At 32.5% G+C, this 19,331-nt stretch overlaps 1 protein-coding gene across 1 annotated transcript; it reads right to left on the bottom strand.

Moving 5' to 3' along the window:
- Positions 1-8,805: 8,805 nt before the first annotated feature.
- LOC150038743 (high mobility group B protein 13-like) lies at positions 8,806-11,369 on the bottom strand. Its single transcript, XM_090311177.1, has 8 exons — positions 10,834-11,369; positions 10,529-10,651; positions 10,152-10,423; positions 9,952-10,057; positions 9,785-9,850; positions 9,444-9,712; positions 9,273-9,357; positions 8,806-9,164 (listed from the first exon to the last, which is right to left on the bottom strand). The coding sequence occupies exons 1-8, from the start codon at positions 11,275-11,277 to the stop codon at positions 9,042-9,044; spliced, it is 1,488 nt and encodes a 495-aa protein (XP_090167303.1). The 5' UTR covers positions 11,278-11,369; the 3' UTR covers positions 8,806-9,041.
- Between the last annotated feature and the right edge of the window lie 7,962 nt (positions 11,370-19,331).

The raw sequence follows: 19,331 nt of genomic DNA, 5'->3' as shown, positions 1-19,331 counted from the left end.
TTTTTGAATGTTTAATCAACAAAACATAATCTTGGGTGTCCTATTAAACTATTTATGTATAATACTCTAAAAAAATATTTATAAATTTTAGATTTTTTTTTATATAAAAAATTTAAGAAACCATATAGTATGAAGGGTTAGAGATCCAAAACTTTTGACTTTTAAAAGAATGAGATGCCTCTCAATGTCGGCATACATACATACAATCATTTATTATAATATTATATTTTATATATTAGATATTATAAAGCAATTGGATGTTACATAAAACATTAAAATTTGTCCCACAAAAAAGAGAGAAATACTGAGGAACAACATTTATATTTTTCTGGAAAAAAAATACTTATATTTTCTTTCTGAAGTTTTTTTGGTGCATTATTTTTTGGATAAAGTTACCTGAATGGGTAAAGTGTAAAGCAGTAAAAAAAAAAAAAAATAAATAAATAAAATCGATAATAATGATAAAGCAAAATGATAAAAGTATTCATCATTTGCACTTGCAAACACTAGATCAATGGCCTGTCAACTTGTTGTATAAATTCGGTTGATATCAAGAGTTTTGATTCCTCAATAATATAAAAAGAAAAAAAAAAATTAAAAGAACATCGAAAAAGAATACATGTGATATGGAAGATTCAAAGAAAAACAAGTTAGGCTTATGTTGAGAGTACATACAACTCAATGTTGTGACGGATAGGCTTAGAACTTCAAATTAAAAAACTGCACCAGCATAAATCATGTAAAAAAAAAAGCACATTTGTTTTATAGCCAAATTGCATAACGTTAAAATTACACCATATTTGTCCATTTTTCCACTACTCGGATAGTCTTATTCTTTCCTCTGTTTTTACATAATGGGTATTCAACCTTATCCTTATTTCATGTCTACCCCATTTAATGGTTAATTTTTTTTTTTTAAAGAGTAATATTTGGATGTAAGATTAGTTGCACTTATCCCTATGTATCTCGTTTTTATTGATAAAAAAAATAAATTAAAATATTATCCGAAAAAAAAAGCATTTGACCAAAATGTTTGGACAATTTGGTATGGAAAAATTAAAAGGATACTGTCCTTTTAGAAACTATTTAGGAAAATATTGTTGTTTTCAAACTATTTGTAAAAATATTGTTGTTGTTGTTTTTTTTTAAATAAGTCGAGAATTGAAAATTCGACCTAGATAGGTCGAATTTTGAACCCTCGACCTTCCTTTCATTTGTACGTCGAACTTTGAACCCTCGACCTTGACCTTCCTCTATCAAAAGATCGTATTTCTAAATTTTCATAAGGTCCCCCTGGAATTCCTATCTCCTTCTTTTTGCCACTGAACTTCCCAATCAAATTCGAGAGCGAGATTATGAGAGAGAGCGAGATTTTGAGTGAGAGCGAGAGCAAGATTTTGAGCGTGAGTGTGAGCGAGAGCAAAATAGCGAGATTTTGATAGAGAGCGAAAATACCGTACAAATTTCCTTTTTTTTTTTTTTCCTTTTTAATTATTACACATTCCACCTTCTTCTTTCTAATCCTTTCTTTCTTTCTTTCTTTCTTTTTTTTTTTTTTAATTTTCCATTTTATAAAAACAATTTCTAAAAATATTTTTTTATTTTATTTAAACTATAAAAAGAATAAATTAACAAAAATAATAACTCATAAAAATAAAAAAAATGTAAATTAAATATCTCATTTATATAAAAATAATTACAAAAATCAATGTGTCCCACAAGGCGGACGTCGTCGATTTCGAGCTAGTTGTTATCGTCGACTTCGAACTTGAGGTTGCTCGGGTTCTTCTTGATGTTGCTCTGGTACCTCTGCAAGCGCTTCATAATATAAATATTCATTATGCTCTCCAAGACCCCGACCATGTCCATGCACGTATAAAGACGAAAGGACCAGCCTTTGAGTCATAATGTCCTGAACCAAATGCTGGCATCATCATCATCGAACTAACATAATCAGTTTGACTCTGCGTCTGCGTCATAGGAGCAACTCTTCCACATTATGTGCAACCTCATCAAACTCATCCTCTTCCTAAATAGGTCCTCTACGTCTAGGAGCTGGTGGAGGAACAATAGGTATATCGTACATGTAATGAATTTCCTCCATATAGCTTTGGTTGTCACTACATATAGCAAGAACCTGGTTCGGATCATTTGCAACCTCACGGAGTTTATTGTTGTTCGATCTCTGTGAATTATAAAACAATTAGACAATATTTAAAATAAATTTAAATTAAAAAAAATTAGATAATATTCATTCATTTACCAGATGACCCACAGCTGCTCCCGGACGAGTGACGTAGCGTCTTGTGATATTATTATACCAATGAATATATTATGGAGTGACATCTGTGTCAAACTGTTCAAGAGAAACCCCCACTACAATAAACCTTGCACGATAGTGCCATCACACTACCAAATGTGCAACTTTTTCGGACCAATCTCCAGTTCTTAAGTCAATATCATGCAGTACGGGTTCAGTATTACAAGGCGATGGGACATCTTGCTGAAAATCGAATTGTCTCATCACCCTGTCAGAAAGATGCCACTCACCAATGTGAAAACATATGAGAGGACTCATCGTCCGCCATATGTTTTGACCATTCGTACAAAAATAGGCAAAATATGCACAATAATTTTGTACGGCTCCCAAATAACCTGAAACACAAAATATTATATTAGAGAATATTAAAGACAAATATAATAAAAATGTGAATAAAATAATCAATTAGGTTTAGTGTAATGTACCTGTTCAGGTTGAAGCAGATCAAACATGTATCTATATTGGTTGACTACATGTGTGGCTATCCTAGTCACACAAAATTTGTCTTTCCACCTAAATTTTTAAATTGATAATTTAGAATTTAAATTAACTAGATTAGTGATATAAAAATTAAATTGAACTAAAACAACATACCGAGAACCGTAGGCTCGTCCAACTAACTGAGCGTCATTAACATGATGTAGCTGTGGAGCCATTGTCGGAAATCGCTCCCAAGCCCATAGTTGCAAAAGTATGAGAGGCCCAACTATCTCTCGAACCTCAGGTCTTGTTGCTTTGCATAGTTGTCTATACAACCATGCCAAGCATGCTCTACCCCACGAATACCGCCCTGCATCATGGAGGTTAGCTAACAGTGGCAGAAACATCAAGTGAACAAAATGACTTGATTTATCTGAAAACAGACTTCCACCCATCATTTGTAGTATATATGCTCGTGCATATCTTATGACAGTTTCTTCGTCTGCATCATCTGTGAGCTCACAAAATTGTGTTCCTAACCATATTAAACTTAACCTTGATCCTTTAATCTTGTTGGCAGGTAGAGTCGTACCGAGGTACAGTTGACAAACTTCTAACTAGTCATCGTACATCACTCCGGTGACCAGCTCACTGTCAACAGGTAACCCCAACAACACTTCTATGTCTTGTAGAGTGATAGTGCACTCTCCAACAGACATATGGAATGTATGCATCTCGGACCTCCATTTCTCGACCAAGGCTGTGATCAGATGCCAGTCCAACTGAATAAATCCTAATATGGCAACCCCATAGAATCCAGATGTACGCAGTAGCGGTAGTATTCGAGGGTGGAGCGGGATAGTGCGCTGGAGAACTGCCTCTCGACGTCTGCAAGATATTTCTCCAGTAGTACGATCTCGCCATACAACATATGATCAACAGGTCCACCCTACTGGTCGTACAAAACATCGGGATCAACCTGGGTTTAAAGCCATGATCTGAAAAAAAAATATTAAAATTGACTATAATTGAATAGTAGAGAAAAGTGTGAGGATAAAGAATAATATAAAACTTTATTGATTACAATAAAAAAATTGAATATACAATAGATTATTATAAAAAAATTAAATATACAATAAATTATATAAAAAAATTGAATATACAATAAATTATAATAAAAAAATTGAATATACCATAAATTATAATAAAAAAATTGAATATACAATAAATTATAATAAAAAAATGAATATATAATAACAAAATTATTTATTTTTCAATCCCTAACTATCTGGAGCCCGTCTTAGTAACGAAGGACACTTCCTTCGATTATGTCCTAACTGGTTACAAAATCCACATCGTTGTCAAGTGGCTGGTTCTGTCCAATCCATCTCGTTGTGATAACGTGAACTTTTCGGTCTACCAGGTTTTCTCAACAACGATGGATCAGGATGTAAGACGGGCATATTAGGGTGCGTGATCCAGTAATCTTCATGCGGTACAGGTTGAAATTGAGGAGAGTAACATTCAGCATACGTTGACAATTTGTAGTAGTCCTCAATAAAATCTTCGTAGTTTATGTTAAAATGTGAGCAAACGGCCATAAAATGCGAGCATGGAATGCCGAATGCTTGCCACTTGTTACATGAACAGTACCGCTCGGACCTGTTTAGCCTCAATATTTGAACGTTTCCTCCTTTAGCATTGAGACTATGACGTCCGGTCTTCACATGAAACACACCTTCATACCAATCGTATGATTGTACTTTATGTTTATTAGATCGTGCAGCCCATTTTAGTATTATAAAATATGTTTGAAATAAATTGTTAATAAAATATATATATATATATATATATAAAATAATATTACCGGGTGTATTTATCTTGACGCTCCAATGCATCCCTTATTTCTTCTCTTCTTTTCTCGAAATAGTTCACGCATTTGAAGATATTATCTGAGCAAGAGCATTTATAGGCAACATTCGAGCTCCTTTGAGGACTCCATTTATGCACTCTGATAGATTTGCATCATCCACCCATATCTGAATCCTCCAACATGTGCTTGATTCCATTGCTCTAAACTAATGTAAAAAAAACTCAGACAACTCTGATTTATTTTTTTGATATCTTCAATTGCTTTGTTGAACTTTCGAATTTGAAACTAACACCCAGCATGATAAACATAATTTTTCAATGAATTAAATTTATACTTTTTATTGAAGTTGCTGACGATATGTCGTAAGCAGAAACGATAGTGACATTTTGGTCTCGTCCAACCATTTGCTGGATTGTTCTCTGCTGCAATTATACCAGCATGTCAATCTGAAATTAAACACACCTCTTCGTGTGTTACAATTTCTCTTAGGTGTTTCAGGAACCATCCCCATGAGTCTGCGGACTCTTCATCAGCAACGGCAAACGCAAGTGGAAGTAGATGGCTGTTCGAGTCAACTGATGTAGCAATCAACAGTTTTCCTCTATATTTGTCGTACAAGTGTGTACCATTTATCTGAATGATCGGTCGACATTTATTAAAATCTTTTATACAAGGACCAAATGCCCAAAATACAGAAGTTAGGATAACATGACCTTTAGTAAGCATTTCTTTAACTCTCCACTCTACGCGTGTTCTGGGATTGGTCTGCTTAACCATATATAACCATCTATGCAATAATTTGTAAGGCTCATCCCAATCATCGAACACTTTAGCCAACAATTTTCTTTTTCCCCCCCATACCGAACATGATATCCAAACTTTGATTTGATGTTGGACTGTAGTTGTGCCACACTGATAGATGGTTTTTCTCTTACGGCGTCACAAAACTCCAGTGCAATCATTGATGAATCCAATTACACGTGACTTTGACTTAGTTCTAAATAAAAACATGTATGCTGCTCATCAACTTAGTGATCTCGAACAAGTCATGCGATTTTTTCTTTATTGCACGAAGTCTCCACTTGTAACCTTCCTCCCACTTCTTACACCGAATTGTCCAAATCATCGGTGTAGATTCAACAACCGCGTATGGTGCGTGACGCTTTATAGCAAAACATTTGACCGCGTGTTGTATCATTTTCTTGTCTTGACAAATCATTCCTTTATATAATTGCATATTGTCAATGTCCACAGGAGCTACAATTGGGTCATGTTCCCGAATGCTATCCAATACATTCATATTCAAATTATTGAATGTATCTGAAAGCATCTCATGTTCATGACCATCGAAATCCAACTCTTCAAATTCGTCATCCGTTTCTATTATGAAGTCTTTGTACAGGTTGTTAGCCGCCATATCTTCATTATCACATGGCAATGCAACTGACTCTGAATCAGGATTGATACATTGAGTTGGATCTTCAAACGGGTTAAATGATGTATCAGGATCCACCCCTATCATATTTACATTTACATACAAATGCACTACATTTGGCACTGGCATTGCCATTGAGAACATCAAGTTCATAGCTTGTGCATTCGAAATAGGGAATGACATATATCTTATTGATCCTGATGGTTCTAGATTGTCTACACTAACATCCCAACCATTTGAATGATTTGTTTAAATATAATTCTACTGTCAAGCATTTGCCTGCCATTTTCTAAAAAAAAAAAAAGGACAAACATCAATTTTTTGTATTATACTTTTTATAAGAAGTATATTAAAAAATATTAAATTTTTTAGTTTATAAATATAAACTTTTTAAGTTTTATGAACATCAACTTTTTAAACATAATAATAAATTAAACTTTTTATAACTATTTTCAAACATAGCAATAAATTAAACTTTTTATAACTATTTTTAAAAATAACAACAAATTAAACTTTTCAAATTAAAATGAGGTAAACTTTTTAAAACTATTTTTTCAAATTTAATACAAAATAAAAAATTAAATTAAATTAAAATTTTTCAAACTATTTTAAACAATATTTTCAAAGTTAATACTAGAAAATATCAACTTATCACAATAAACATAACAACAATAATTTTCATATGAATAAACTAAAATTTTCAAACTGAAACTATACTAAACTTGTTAACTATCACAATAATTTTGTATAAAACTATAAATATCAACTTCTTAAACATAACAATAAACTAAACATTTTAACACTATAAACATCAAAGTTAATACTAAAGAAATCAAATATCATATGAATAAACTAAAATTTCAAACTATATTAAACTTTTGAAACTATACTAAACTTATTAACTATCATGATAATTTTGTATTAAACTATAAATATCAACTTCTTAAACATAACAATAAACTAAATATTTTAACACTATAAACATCAAAGTTAATACTAAATAAATCAAATATCATAAGAATAAACTAAACTTTTCAAATATCATAAGTTCAACTCACAGGTTCGACGGTAGTTCTCTTTTTTCCTATTATTTGTTATCTGACAACAATTACAAAAAATTAAAAAAAAAAAAAACTAGAATCTATAAAAAAAATAATAATATAAGAACAAAAATAAAATTTATAATTATTCTTAAAAAATAAACATTTAGTAGAGTAATGAACCAATATAGTTGTGTGAGAATAATTTGTATTAAACGAAATACAAGAAGAGAAATGGAAATGGAAATGAGAGGAGAGGAAGATGATTTCGAAGGCAGTGAGGGGGCAGTGAGCTATGAAGGGGCAGTGAGCAAATCAAGGGGAGAGGAGTGAGAAAAATCAAGGGCAGTGAGTCTTAAAAAATTATCGAGGGAATGATTGAGGAAAAATGAAGAGGATGGTGGTTTAAAAGGATGTAGGTCGAGTGTCCACGAGTTTAGGGTGGTTGAAAAGGCATTAAGGCTATGGCAGATAGGCATGAATGAGTCAATGAATGCATGGAATCGGAGCAGGGGAATTGGATAACGTCAATGCATGCAGGGAATCGTGCAGGGGAATCGGAGCAGGGGCAGCTTGATGATATATATGCATTTTTTTAGACTTATGGAAAGCAAATAATTTCCATGTGGCAGACCACGTCAGCTGATTGGTTGGCCGTTTAATCCATGTGGCAGACTCAATCTCGCTCTCGCTCTCTCCTACAATCTCGCTTTCCATCTCGCTCTCTCCTACAATCTCACTTTCAATCTCGCTCTCTCCTACAATCTCGCTCTCTCTTACAATCTGTTTCACCCACTTATCTTCCTTGTCGAGGGTTGAAGTTTCGACTTATGTATGCCAGAATTTCAACCTTCGACAACCTAATATACAAAATTAGCGAGATTCCCTTCTAGAGCGAGATCCTAGTCACAAAATTAGCGAGATCTTCAACCCTCGACAACCCTAATTTACGTATTGTTTCCAAGTTTTTCTTTGTTTGTCGAGTTCTCAACGTTTGATCTCTACATTAGTCGAATCCTCAACCCTCGACTTTTAGTCTCGAAATCCCAAAACAACCTAAATATTTTCCTTTTTAAAATTGAGTTTTTGCCTTTTTTGGGTTTATAAAAAATATTAGGTTTTATTTTAGTTTTGTTTTGAAACATTTACACACTTTTTGGTCCCAAGTTTAAAAGTTTGTTTTAAAATTATACTTTTGGTCCCAAATTTGAAAGTTTGTTTCAAATTGGTCTCTAGATTAATTTTATTTCAGTCCAAACAAATAGTAGGCTTTTCAAAAATTTCCAGTAGGAGTTTCTAATAGTAAACTATATTTTTTAGTGTCTCAATTATTTTAAGTTCTTCCCTACTATTGTAGTGAAAAATAAAAAAGTTCATGGTTTAGTTTGAAAAATCATCATAAAAAATAAGGTTTTTTACACAAAATTAAGTTTGATAACACACAAATTTACTCTTGACTGACATTTACCAAAATTAATAAATTTTAACCAAAAATAAAAAATATAAAAACTCTAATTGCTAGCTTCTTAAAAGAAGATTGAACTGAACACACTTGTCTCTAAAAAAAAGTATACTGTCTTTAAGACAATAGTAAATATTATGTTAGGTCAGATTATGCTCATTTTGAAAATATTGAACCATTTGTCTAGTAGGTTTAAACGCGAGAATTTGATTAACTAATTTAAGGTTAATAAAAAATTGATGCAACTTGACAAGATTTAAGAGCACAAAACCGTTCTCATTAGAAGGTATCCCTATACATGCCTACCCCTAGGATGACGACTAAATGTTATAGCGTCAGAACTTTCTCATTAGATTCATCAATACATTCTTGAGAAATCAATAGAGCACAAAGAAATAAAACCAAGATTAGCAGCAACTAATCAAAATCCAGTAATTGTTAGAACTATTCAAACAACACTTGAACAGTGAAGGAAACTACTAACACATTTCCTATTGATCATCACCCTTCATTTCAGCAACACTTTTGTTGTATTCCTCTACTTCCTTCTTGTAAGCTTCCATGGCTTCTGCAGCTTTGTCATTCCAGATTTTTCGCTCCCCTTCACTTAGTTCCTATTAACCCCAAATCATATCACAAGAACAGACACACAACCAGAAATCAAATTCTTAGATGTTCTTTCTACATTACTAACACAAAAGATTTGCATCAAAAGTCCAAACCTTCCATTTGACTGATATCATTGCATTAACTGTGAAGTTGTTTACTCCAGGCCTCTCCTCCGTTACACTTTTCCTTGCTTCTTTGCTGCAATTAACACAATAATCAAGTTCAGTTCATAAAACTCTCAAATTTCAATTCTTCTTGGTAGAGAGGGTGTTTTGTCTTTCAACCTGAACAAGATGTAAGAGGATGCAGGCTTCTTTGGCTTGTTAGGATCAACAGCCTTCTTCCCTTCCTTCTTCTTCTTCTGGAGCTCCTCCTTTGTTTTCTTCATAATTGTCTCAGTTTTCTCTTTCTTCTTTAGCAATAGTAAAGCCTCATGTTTCTGAAGCTTCATTTGCTCTTCCTCTTCTTTCTTCAGGATTGCTGCTTCCTCCTCCTTTTTCTGCTTGTAAATTTCCATCTCCTGCATATACTTTTCCTTGTTCTTCTTTGCCATCTGCATATGTTGAAGAGTTAATATTGATCTTGGATGAAAACTCATGGACAAATTTATTCTATGAATCCTGACCTCTTCGTAAGGTCCTCTCTGTTCCTCTGTCATGTTCTTCCACTCCTCTCCTGCTATCTTCGCTACCTAAATGGAAAAAACAGTGGACAAATTAGACTACAAAAGCAAATTAAATCCCCCATACACAAACATAGAGAAATCCCAATTCGAAAAGATGTTAATCTAACCTCTAGAACATTCTTGTTTTCATCTAGAAGAGATGCACGTCTCTCATTTGAAAAGAGAAAGAATGCAGACATGGGTTGTTTAGGCTTCAATGGATCTTTCTGTTTCCTAAGGGGCATTTTATCAAACATTAGTAACGCACTGCAAAATTTCCAAGGTGTTTTAAGTTAACACAGAGGCAGAGTAAAAATATGGTATTTACTTCTTCTTCTTGTTCTCCTTCTCTGTTTCCTCTTTGAATTGAAGGTATTGCTCAAGCAGTTCCATGGCTGTCTTCTGCTTCTGCTCTTCTTCTAACAACTTCATCGCCTCACTCTCACGCTTCTCTTTAGAAGTGATTAGCAAATAGGATTCCTTTTCAGCTTGATACCTCTCCTCATATGGCTTTTTCTCCTCTGCTGAAACACTCTTCCATTTAGCCCCCAAAATGTTTGAGATTTCCTTAAACTCTGCCTCTGGATTCTCCTTCTTGATCTGCATCAGAGGACAAAGAGCCACAAATGTGAATTTCAGAGGTCATTACTTAACAGTTAATAACAGTCTTCATCATAATCAAGACTTATTGGCAGTTTAATCTACCTCGTTCCATTGATCTTTGCACCATAAGATGTAAGGTGGAGCCGGCCTCTTCTTTTCCGCATACTTCTTCTTCTCTTTCTTATCTTGTTCCTTATCTTTCAAAATTTGAATCATAGGGAAGTTCTGATTAAGAATGAACAGAATTTTCAACTATCGGAAATGGAAACCCTAAACAGATCCGAAGACTCCTCTCGGAGATATTAATTTATTCCATCTATATTAAACAGAAACGTAACATTTTCTTGTTTCATTTCTTCTCAGTTAAGAAAGAATCAGAAAGAAAAACGCGAGATTAAGAAACGAACCATAGTTGGTTTGAACTCCTTCAACTTCTGCAACTTCTTCAATTCGATCTGGAGCTTTTCCTGTTCTTTATCTTTCGTCTTAAGCTCTTCATCTTTCTGTTTAAGCATCTCATCTTTGGCTTTCAAAAGCTCCTCAGTCTTCTCCTTATCGAGCCTCAATTGTTGAAGCATGTCCTGCATTTCATGCAAATCTTTGTCGAAGGATTGCTTCGCCGGCTGCTTCTTCGCTGCGGCTTTGGATTTCGGTTTCTTAGCCGAAGATTTATTCTGAGAGAGGATCTCCCCTTCCGATTGTTGTGTTACTTTCGTAACCATGGATTCAGATTGTGTTACCTTCTTTGAGGAGTTTTTGTCCTTCAAAGGCTTCCGGCTGTTTCTTGGTTTCTTTGTGGGTCCAGCAGGTGCGCCCGTAATCGGAAGTTCAGCCGTGGCAGAATCGGCCATTGGAGAGAAATGAGAATGGAAACAGAGATAAACAGGGATCGAAGGTATAATGTCAAAAAATTGAAAGGATGAGAGAGGGTTTTATAAAGAGGGAAACGAGCACAACGGCCGAATTTGTTTCTTTTCAAAATTCAAATGAATTAATGAGATTGAGGACTTATTTTGAAATCCGGCGTTTCACTTCAAATACATTTGACCGTTAGTAAAGGTTCCTTTTTTGTAGAATAAAAATATATTTGAATTTTTTTATTGAGAAATGTTTGAAATTTATTTAAGAAATGCATACTTGTTAACTTATAATATATTTGATGGTTGGTAAGGCATATGGCTAGCTGAAAAATCGAATCGAACGATTGAAACCGACTGAATCAAAGGCGAGCAGGTGGTTTTTCCATGCCGACTGTCAAGGTCGGGGTCGGTTTGTAACAAAATCATATGAAAAATCGATCGACACAGACTGAAAATACTTTAAAATCGATCGACTCCGACCGAAAATATATTTTATAGTAAATATTATTTTTAAAATTAAATAATAAATATAACTGAATATTACATATATTAAAAATATTATATATTTTGATTTTTGTACTTAAAAAAAACATTATTTTAAAATTTTCTCTTTTACATTATTTTTTAACGTTTCTTTCCCTCTTCCTTTCTTCTCTCTTCCTCATTTATGTTCTTTTCTCTTCTTCTTCTCCTTAGTTCTTACTTTTCTTCCCGCATTTTTTTCTCATCTTCTTCTTTTTCAATTCATTCTTCATCTCTATTTTCTTCTTCTCTCTTTTTATTTTATTTTTATTTCTGCACTTTCTATTCTTTGTTCTTCTATTATCTTCCCTTTTATTGTTTAGTTTTTATGTTTTTTCTTCATTTTTTCAACCAAGTTTGCCGGAGTCATAAAACTGACGATCCGACTGAGCAGTTGGTTGATCGGTGCTACACTCTTCATCAAAACCAACGAACACCAATCGAAAGCAACCGAAATATCAATGGTCGGTAGAGGTCTATGCCCAAAATCGATCCCTGATCTCCCATAACGTATATGGTAATAAATTAATTGTGTTTAAAAACTTGGATTAAAAATATGTATTCAGTCTTTTAAAATTATATTTGAAAAATTTTCCCAATCAATTCACAACAAAGTGGCAAGGAAGAAATGAACATGTGCCTACTCTTTTTTTTTTTTTTTTTTTTTTGACAATTGTGAATTAGAAGATTGAATCTCTAACCTTGAGAGTATTATACATACTTGTTGTTAGTTGAGTTGTATTCATTTTGGCTGAACATGTGTCTACTTGGTCCAGATCCATCAATCAAGCTATGTTAGCAACAAAAAAAACCATCTCATTTTTTGTTCTTTAAAAAATCACAAATAGTCTAATATTCAGAAAATACATATGTTTGCACAAGATTTCTGAAGAAACTTGTTTCGTGAAGTTGAACTTGTGTTGATGTGGATTTGATACGGATGTGGTTATCTCTAGTACTCGATCATCTAATTCTCTCTCAGTTAAATGCATACGCTTGATTTGAGGAAGTGTTCTTGAAGTTGAAGTCTTGGAATAGCTTTTGTATTTTCAAGGAATGTTCAGCTTAAAAAATATAGGAGTCTTTTGATTGTTGGGAGAATTCTCTATAGGCTATCTGAAGTACAAAAATTTCTTGTCCCCCACAAATAAAGAAAACTTTTCTATTTATAGAGTTCTCTGGTAGGCTTTAATTTGGTCTTGATTTTTTGGCTATAAGCATAATTTTTTATAGGCTATAAATTATGCTTTTTGGCTATAAACTTGTCCCCCACAAAAAATTATGCTTTTTGGCCCTTAATTTCAAATTAATTAATTTTAATCAATCAATGTTTTGATGATAAAAAACTCAATTTTTAATTACTGAAAATCTTAGTGTTTTAATATATCTATAGCGTAGAGCTCGGAACAACGATTCCAACACCTCTTGAATCACTCAAATCGGAGCTAAAACGAAGACGATATGACCGAAACAAGTCTATAGAAAAAATACCGTGGTGGATGACGTGGCATAACCAGACCATTTGCATGTAGACATATGACAGCATATTGGTTGAATGGTGGATCATTAAGAGATTAACATATGATGAACTTTTGATTTTTGGATTGATTTAAAATAAAAAAAATGAAATTAAAAAGAAATTTAAAAGGAAAATAAATTTAATATTATTTAATGTTTATGTCTAACGGCTAGTTTTTTTTTTATCTTTGGATTGACTTTAAAGAGAATAAATTTAAAAAGAAAATGAATTGAAAGGAAAATGAATTTAATATTATTTTATGTTTGTGTCTAACGGCTAGTTTTTGACACATGATATGTTTTTTTATTTTTTGGATTAATTAAAAAAAATGAATTTCAAAAGAAAAGAAATTTAATATTATATTTTGTTTGTATCTAACGATTAAGTTAGTTTAAAATCTCCACCATTGATTTTTCTTTTCCAAAATCCAATGGTCCAAATTAATGGTGGTTTCTAAAAATTTTCCTCTCTATATAAACCATCTTCCTCTCCAAATTTTAAACTACCAAATTTTACATTTCATAATCCTCAAAAACTCAAAAGTTCCATTGTTACTCTCTCTAAGTTCCCAATTTTCTTTCTTTTCATCTTATTCTTGAGAGAGTGTTATTGTATTGTGAGGATAAACTTGTTGAGTGTTTAAACTTGTAAATCCACTCTAGTGAGAATTGTATTGTGTTCTTAAAAAATTTCAACATTTGTAACGGTTTGATCTTAAACCGTGGAAAGGATCGGGTTTGCTCTTGAACCCATAAAAGGACCGGTGGTGTAACGGTCGGGTTCTAATCCGTGGAAAGAGTCGAAAAAATTGTATTCAAATTCCTAAGAGGCGCTTGGGGAGTGGAGTAGGTCGAGTTTAACCGAACCACTATAAAAATTACGGTGTCTTCTTCTCTAACTCTTTACTTTTTATTTTTGCAATTAATTTAAGCAATTTATTGTATGTTTTAGTTTGTTCTTATTTATTTGCTAAAATTTGATAGAATTAAATTATCACATTTTTGTCATCTTATTTGTTGCATAAATTAAAATTTTCTTATTATTTATAAAAAGTGTATTAATTAGTTTAATTGGGTTAATTTAGAAAAAAAAAGTTTAATTAAACCTTATTCACTCCCCCTCTAGGGTTGCCATATCGATCAAACAATTGGTATCAGAGCGGGTTGCTCTTCTTGAAATATTTATTTCTTGATAAACTTAATTGTTTTTGAGCTATGACAACTTTAGGTTTTATCCCTTTTACCGATAGTCAATCTATTACAAAGTCTCATTTCTTTAATGGTACTAATTATAGTTATTGGAAAAATAGAATGAGATTTTTCTTGCTTTCTATTGATTATGATTTATGGGATATTGTTGAGGAAGTTTTTAAAATTCCAACAAAAGATGTTGATGGTGTTAGCACTATAAAACCTAAGGAAGAATGGTCAATAAATGAAAAGAAAACATGCTCTTTAAATGCCAAAGCTATTAATTGCTTATTTTGTACTTTGAATGAAGTTGAATACAATAAAGTGTCTATTTGCAAAACCGCTAAAGAGATATGGGATAAATTAGAAATTACTCATGAAGGAACTAGTCAAGTAAAAGAAACAAAGATTGACATATTAGTTCATCAATATGAAATGTTAAAATTGATGAAAATGAAGCTATTTCCGATATGTTTATTAGATTTACTAACATTGTCAATGCTTTAGAAGGACTTGGAAAAAAGTACTCAAATATTGAGAAGATAAAGAAGCTATTGTGGTCTTTGCCTAAACAATGGGAGCCTAAAGTCACCGCCATTCAAGAGACAAAGGATCTCAAATTTCTCTCCATTGATGAACTCATGGGCTCGTTGTTGACGCATGAGATAAAGATCAAGAAAAACATGGAGGATGAGAAGAAAAAGAAAGAAAAGAGTATAGCTTTAAAGATCATCTCTTTAGAAGTTGATTCCCAAGATGAAGATGACCTTGATGAAGATGATGTTGCCTATCTTTCACGTAAATATAAGAACTTCATCAAGAGAAAGAAACAATTCAAGAAATATCTCTCCAACCAAAAAGAGTCCAAAGGTGAAAAGAGCAAAAAGGATAAGGTAATATGTTATGAATGCAAGAAGTCGGGTCATATTAGAATCGGTTGTCCTTTTCTCAAATCATCCAAGAAATCCAAGAAGAAAGCAATGAAAGCTACTTGGGATGATAACGATGAAATCGAAAGTGGGAGTGATAATGAAGAAGTGGCCAATTTATGCTTCATGGCTCATAGTGACAAAGAGGATGAACAAAATGATGAGGTAACTCTAGAACCTCTTTCTTATAATGAATTGTTCGAAGCTTTTGAAAATTTGCAAAATGATTTAGAAAAACTTAGTTCTAAGTATGTTGTGCTTAAAAAGAAATACAATGTTTTATCTAGTAAAAATAAGTCTTTACTTGAAGAAATTGCTTGCTTAAAAGAGAATGAGCATGATGCTATGCATATTGATGAAATGAATATCTCTTGTGACAAGCATGCTTTTGATTGTGATGAGAAAAATGCCTTGCTTGACAAAGTTAAATTTCTTGAGCATGATAGTTGTGAAAAAGATAATTTGATTAAATTACTTAAAGAAAAGGAATTTAGTGCTTTGCAAGAACTTGATAAGGCTAAAGAATCTATTAAAAAGTTGACAATAAGTGCTCAAAGATTAGACAAGATAATTGAAGTAGGCAAGTATTTTGGATAAAAGAGGTTTAGGCTATATTGATGAATGTTCTACTCCTTCAAGTTCTAAAAATATCTTTGTTAAAGCATCTCATAATATGCCTAAACTTAATATGCCTAAGGTTGTGTCTAAGCATGTTAAATCTAACTTTGTGCCTATATGTCATTATCGTGGTGTTGAAGGTCATATTAGACCTAAGTATTTTAAATTGAAATATGCTCATACTACTTCTCCAAGAAGAAATTTTTCTCAAAGGGCAAAGTTTCACAATGCTCCAAGGAATAATTTCTCCAAGAAAAGTAGAGTGCATAAATTTGTTGTAAGAGATAAATCTTTGCATAATATTGTTTGTTTCTCATGTGGCAAGTTTGGATATACAACTTATTCTTGTTACTTGTCTAAATCCAATGCCTTAAATGTCTATGCAAAAATGAAATGGATTCCCAAGTTTGTCAATGCTAACCATCTAGGACCCAAACAAGTGTGGGTACCAAAGAATCAAACTTGAACATTTGTGTTTGTAGGTTTGTTTGAAAGCCTCTAAGAAAAACAAGTGGTACTTGAATAGTGGTTGCTCGAGGTACATGACGGGAGACCCATCCAAGTTTGTCTCTCTCTCCAAAAAGGATGGAGGTCTTGTAACCTTTGGTGACAACAAGAAAGGTAAAATAATTGGTAAAAGTAGTATAGGTAATGAATCTTTTATTTTAATTGAAAATATACTTTTGGTTGATAGTTTGAAGCATGATTTACTTAGTATTAGTCAATTGTGTGATAAAGGCTTTAGAGTTGTGTTTGATAAAAATAATTGCATCATTGAAAATGCTAGTGATAGAAAAGTTATATTTGTTGGAAATAAAGATGAAAATGTTTATACTATTGATTTGAATGATTGTCCTATTAATGATAAATGTTTATCGGCTTTGCATAATGATTATTGGTTAGGGCATAGAAGACTAGGACATGCTAGCATACACTTAATTTCAAATATTTCCAAGAATTCTTTGGTTAGAGGTCTTCCCAAATTTAAATTTGAAAAAGACAAAGTTTGTGATGCTTGTCAAATGGGTAAGCAAACTAAGTCCTTTTTCAAATCTAAAAATGTAATCTCTACAACTAGATCCCTTCAACTATTACACATGGACTTATTTGGCCCTTCTAGAATTGCTAGTTTTGGAGGGAATTATTATGTCTTTGTGATAGTTGATGATTTTTCAAGATTTACTTGGGTTTTGATGCTAAAACATAAGGATGTGCTTTGAAAAGCTTTTCTAGTTTTGCAAAAAGAGTTCAAAATGAAAAAAGTTTTTGATTTCTAAAATTAGGAGTGATCATGGAGGAGAATTTGATAGCAATGCTTTTGAAACTTTTTGTGAAGAAAATGGTTTTTCTCATAATTTCTCCGCTCCAAGAACTCCTCAACAAAACGGTGTAGTTGAAAGGAAAAATCGTACTTTGCAAGAATTTCCTAGATCAATGTTGCATGAGTATGGTTTACCTACATACTTTTGGGCGGAAGCCGTTAACACTGCTTGTTATGTTTTAAATAGAGTTTTAATTAGACCTTCTTTGGATAAGACTCCTTATGAACTTTGGCATAACAAAATTCCAAATATTGGGTATTTCAAAGTGTTTGGTTGCAAATGTTTTATTTTGAATAATAAAGAAAAACTTGAAAATTTTGATTCTAAGACGGATGTTGGTATTTTTCTTGGCTATTCCTCTACTAGTAAAGCTTATAGAGTTTTCAATAAAAGAACTTTAGTAATTGAGGAATCTAAGAACTTTAGTAATTGAGGAATCTATCCATGTAGTATTTGATGAATCTTGCAATATTATTTCTAATGAGCCTAGTTATAGTGATGTTTTAGAAGGAAATTTTGGAATTTACTTGTTAGTGACAAAGACAAGGAAATTATTTCAAGTAAGCAAGAGGTGAGCTTAATCGAAAAGAACGAAGTTGGTTCTTCATCCATGCCTAAAGAGTGGAGATATGCTCCTTCCCATCCCAAAGAATTAATTCTTGGTGATCCCGAACAAGGTGTGAAAACTCGTTCCTTTCTTAATATGTTTAATAATCTTGCTTTTGTTTCTCAAATTGAACAAAAAAGTTTTAAAGATGCCGAAAATGATGAATTTTGGATTTTAGCTATGCAAAAAGAATTAAATCAATTTGAAAGGAATAAAGTTTGGGAGTTAGTCCCTAGGTCCTCTCATGCTTCTATAATTGGAACTAAATGGGTCTTTAGAAATAAAATGAATGAAAATGGAAATATCATTAGAAATAAAGCTAGACTTGTAGCTCAAGGTTATTGTCAAGAGGAAGGAATAGATTATGAAGAAACTTTTGCACCCGTTGCTAGATTAGAAGCTATTAGAATGTTGCTTGCTTTTGCTTCTTATAAGAATTTCATTTTGTATCTAATGGATGTAAAAAGTGCATTTTTAAATGGTTATATCATGGAGGAAGTTTATGTAGAATAACCTTTGGGGTTTGAAAGTTTTGATTTTCCTAATCATGTCTATAAGTTGAAAAAGACTATGGCTTAAAAAAAAGCTCCAAGAGCTTGGTATGATAGACTTAGTAATTTCTTGTTTGAGAATGGATTTGAAATGGGTAAAATTGATACTACTCTTTTTATTAAGACTAAAGAAAATGATATGCTTTTAGTACAAATATATGTGGATGATATTATTTTTGGTTCTACTAATCCATCTTTGTGTGAAGAATTTTTTAAGTGTATGCATAGTGAATTTGAGATGAGTATGATGGGTGAACTTAGCTTCTTCCTTGGACTCCAAATTAAACAAATCAAGGATGGTATTTTCATAAGTCAAGAAAAATACACAAAAGATTTGCTCAAAAGGTTCAAATTCAATGAAGGTAAAATTGCAAAAACTCCTATGAGCACATCCACTAAGCTTGACAAGGATGAAAAAGATAAGTGTGTGGATATAAAAACTTATAGAGGTATGACTGGATCTTTACTTTATTTAACCACTAGTAGACCCGATATTATGTTTAGTGTATGTCTTTGTGCTAGATTTCAATCTTGTCCTAAGGAATCACATTTACATGCCATTAAAAGAATTTTTAAATATTTGCTTGGTACTGTTGATTTAGGCTTATGGTATCCTAGAAATGTTGAATTTAATTTGGTAGGATATTCTGATGCGGATTTTGCTGGTAGTTTACTTGACCGTAAGAGTACTAGTGGGACTTGTCAATTTCTTGGTAGTTCCTTAGTTTCTTGGTTTAGTAAAAAGCAAAATTCGGTTGCCTTATCCACTACCAAAGCGGAGTATATT

This window comes from Benincasa hispida, chromosome 1 (assembly GCF_027475165.1).
Source record: "Benincasa hispida cultivar pf3 chromosome 1, pf3_genome.v1.1, whole genome shotgun sequence".
Classification (NCBI taxonomy): domain Eukaryota; kingdom Viridiplantae; phylum Streptophyta; class Magnoliopsida; order Cucurbitales; family Cucurbitaceae; genus Benincasa; species Benincasa hispida.
This window is presented reverse-complemented; position numbering and strand designations above follow the sequence as displayed.

What these genes read in the sequence shown, in the direction of transcription:
- LOC150038743 (XM_090311177.1), bottom strand. Translation starts at nt 11,277, where the DNA reads ATGGCCGATTCTGCCACGGCTGAACTTCCGATTACGGGCGCACCTGCT. An exon ending in AGGAGTTCAAACCAACTATG is followed by an intron (nt 10,652 to 10,833) that starts GTTCGTTTCTTA and finishes ATTCTTAATCAG; the next exon opens with AACTTCCCTATGATTCAAAT. An exon ending in GCAAAGATCAATGGAACGAG is followed by an intron (nt 10,424 to 10,528) that starts GTAGATTAAACT and finishes CCTCTGATGCAG; the next exon opens with ATCAAGAAGGAGAATCCAGA.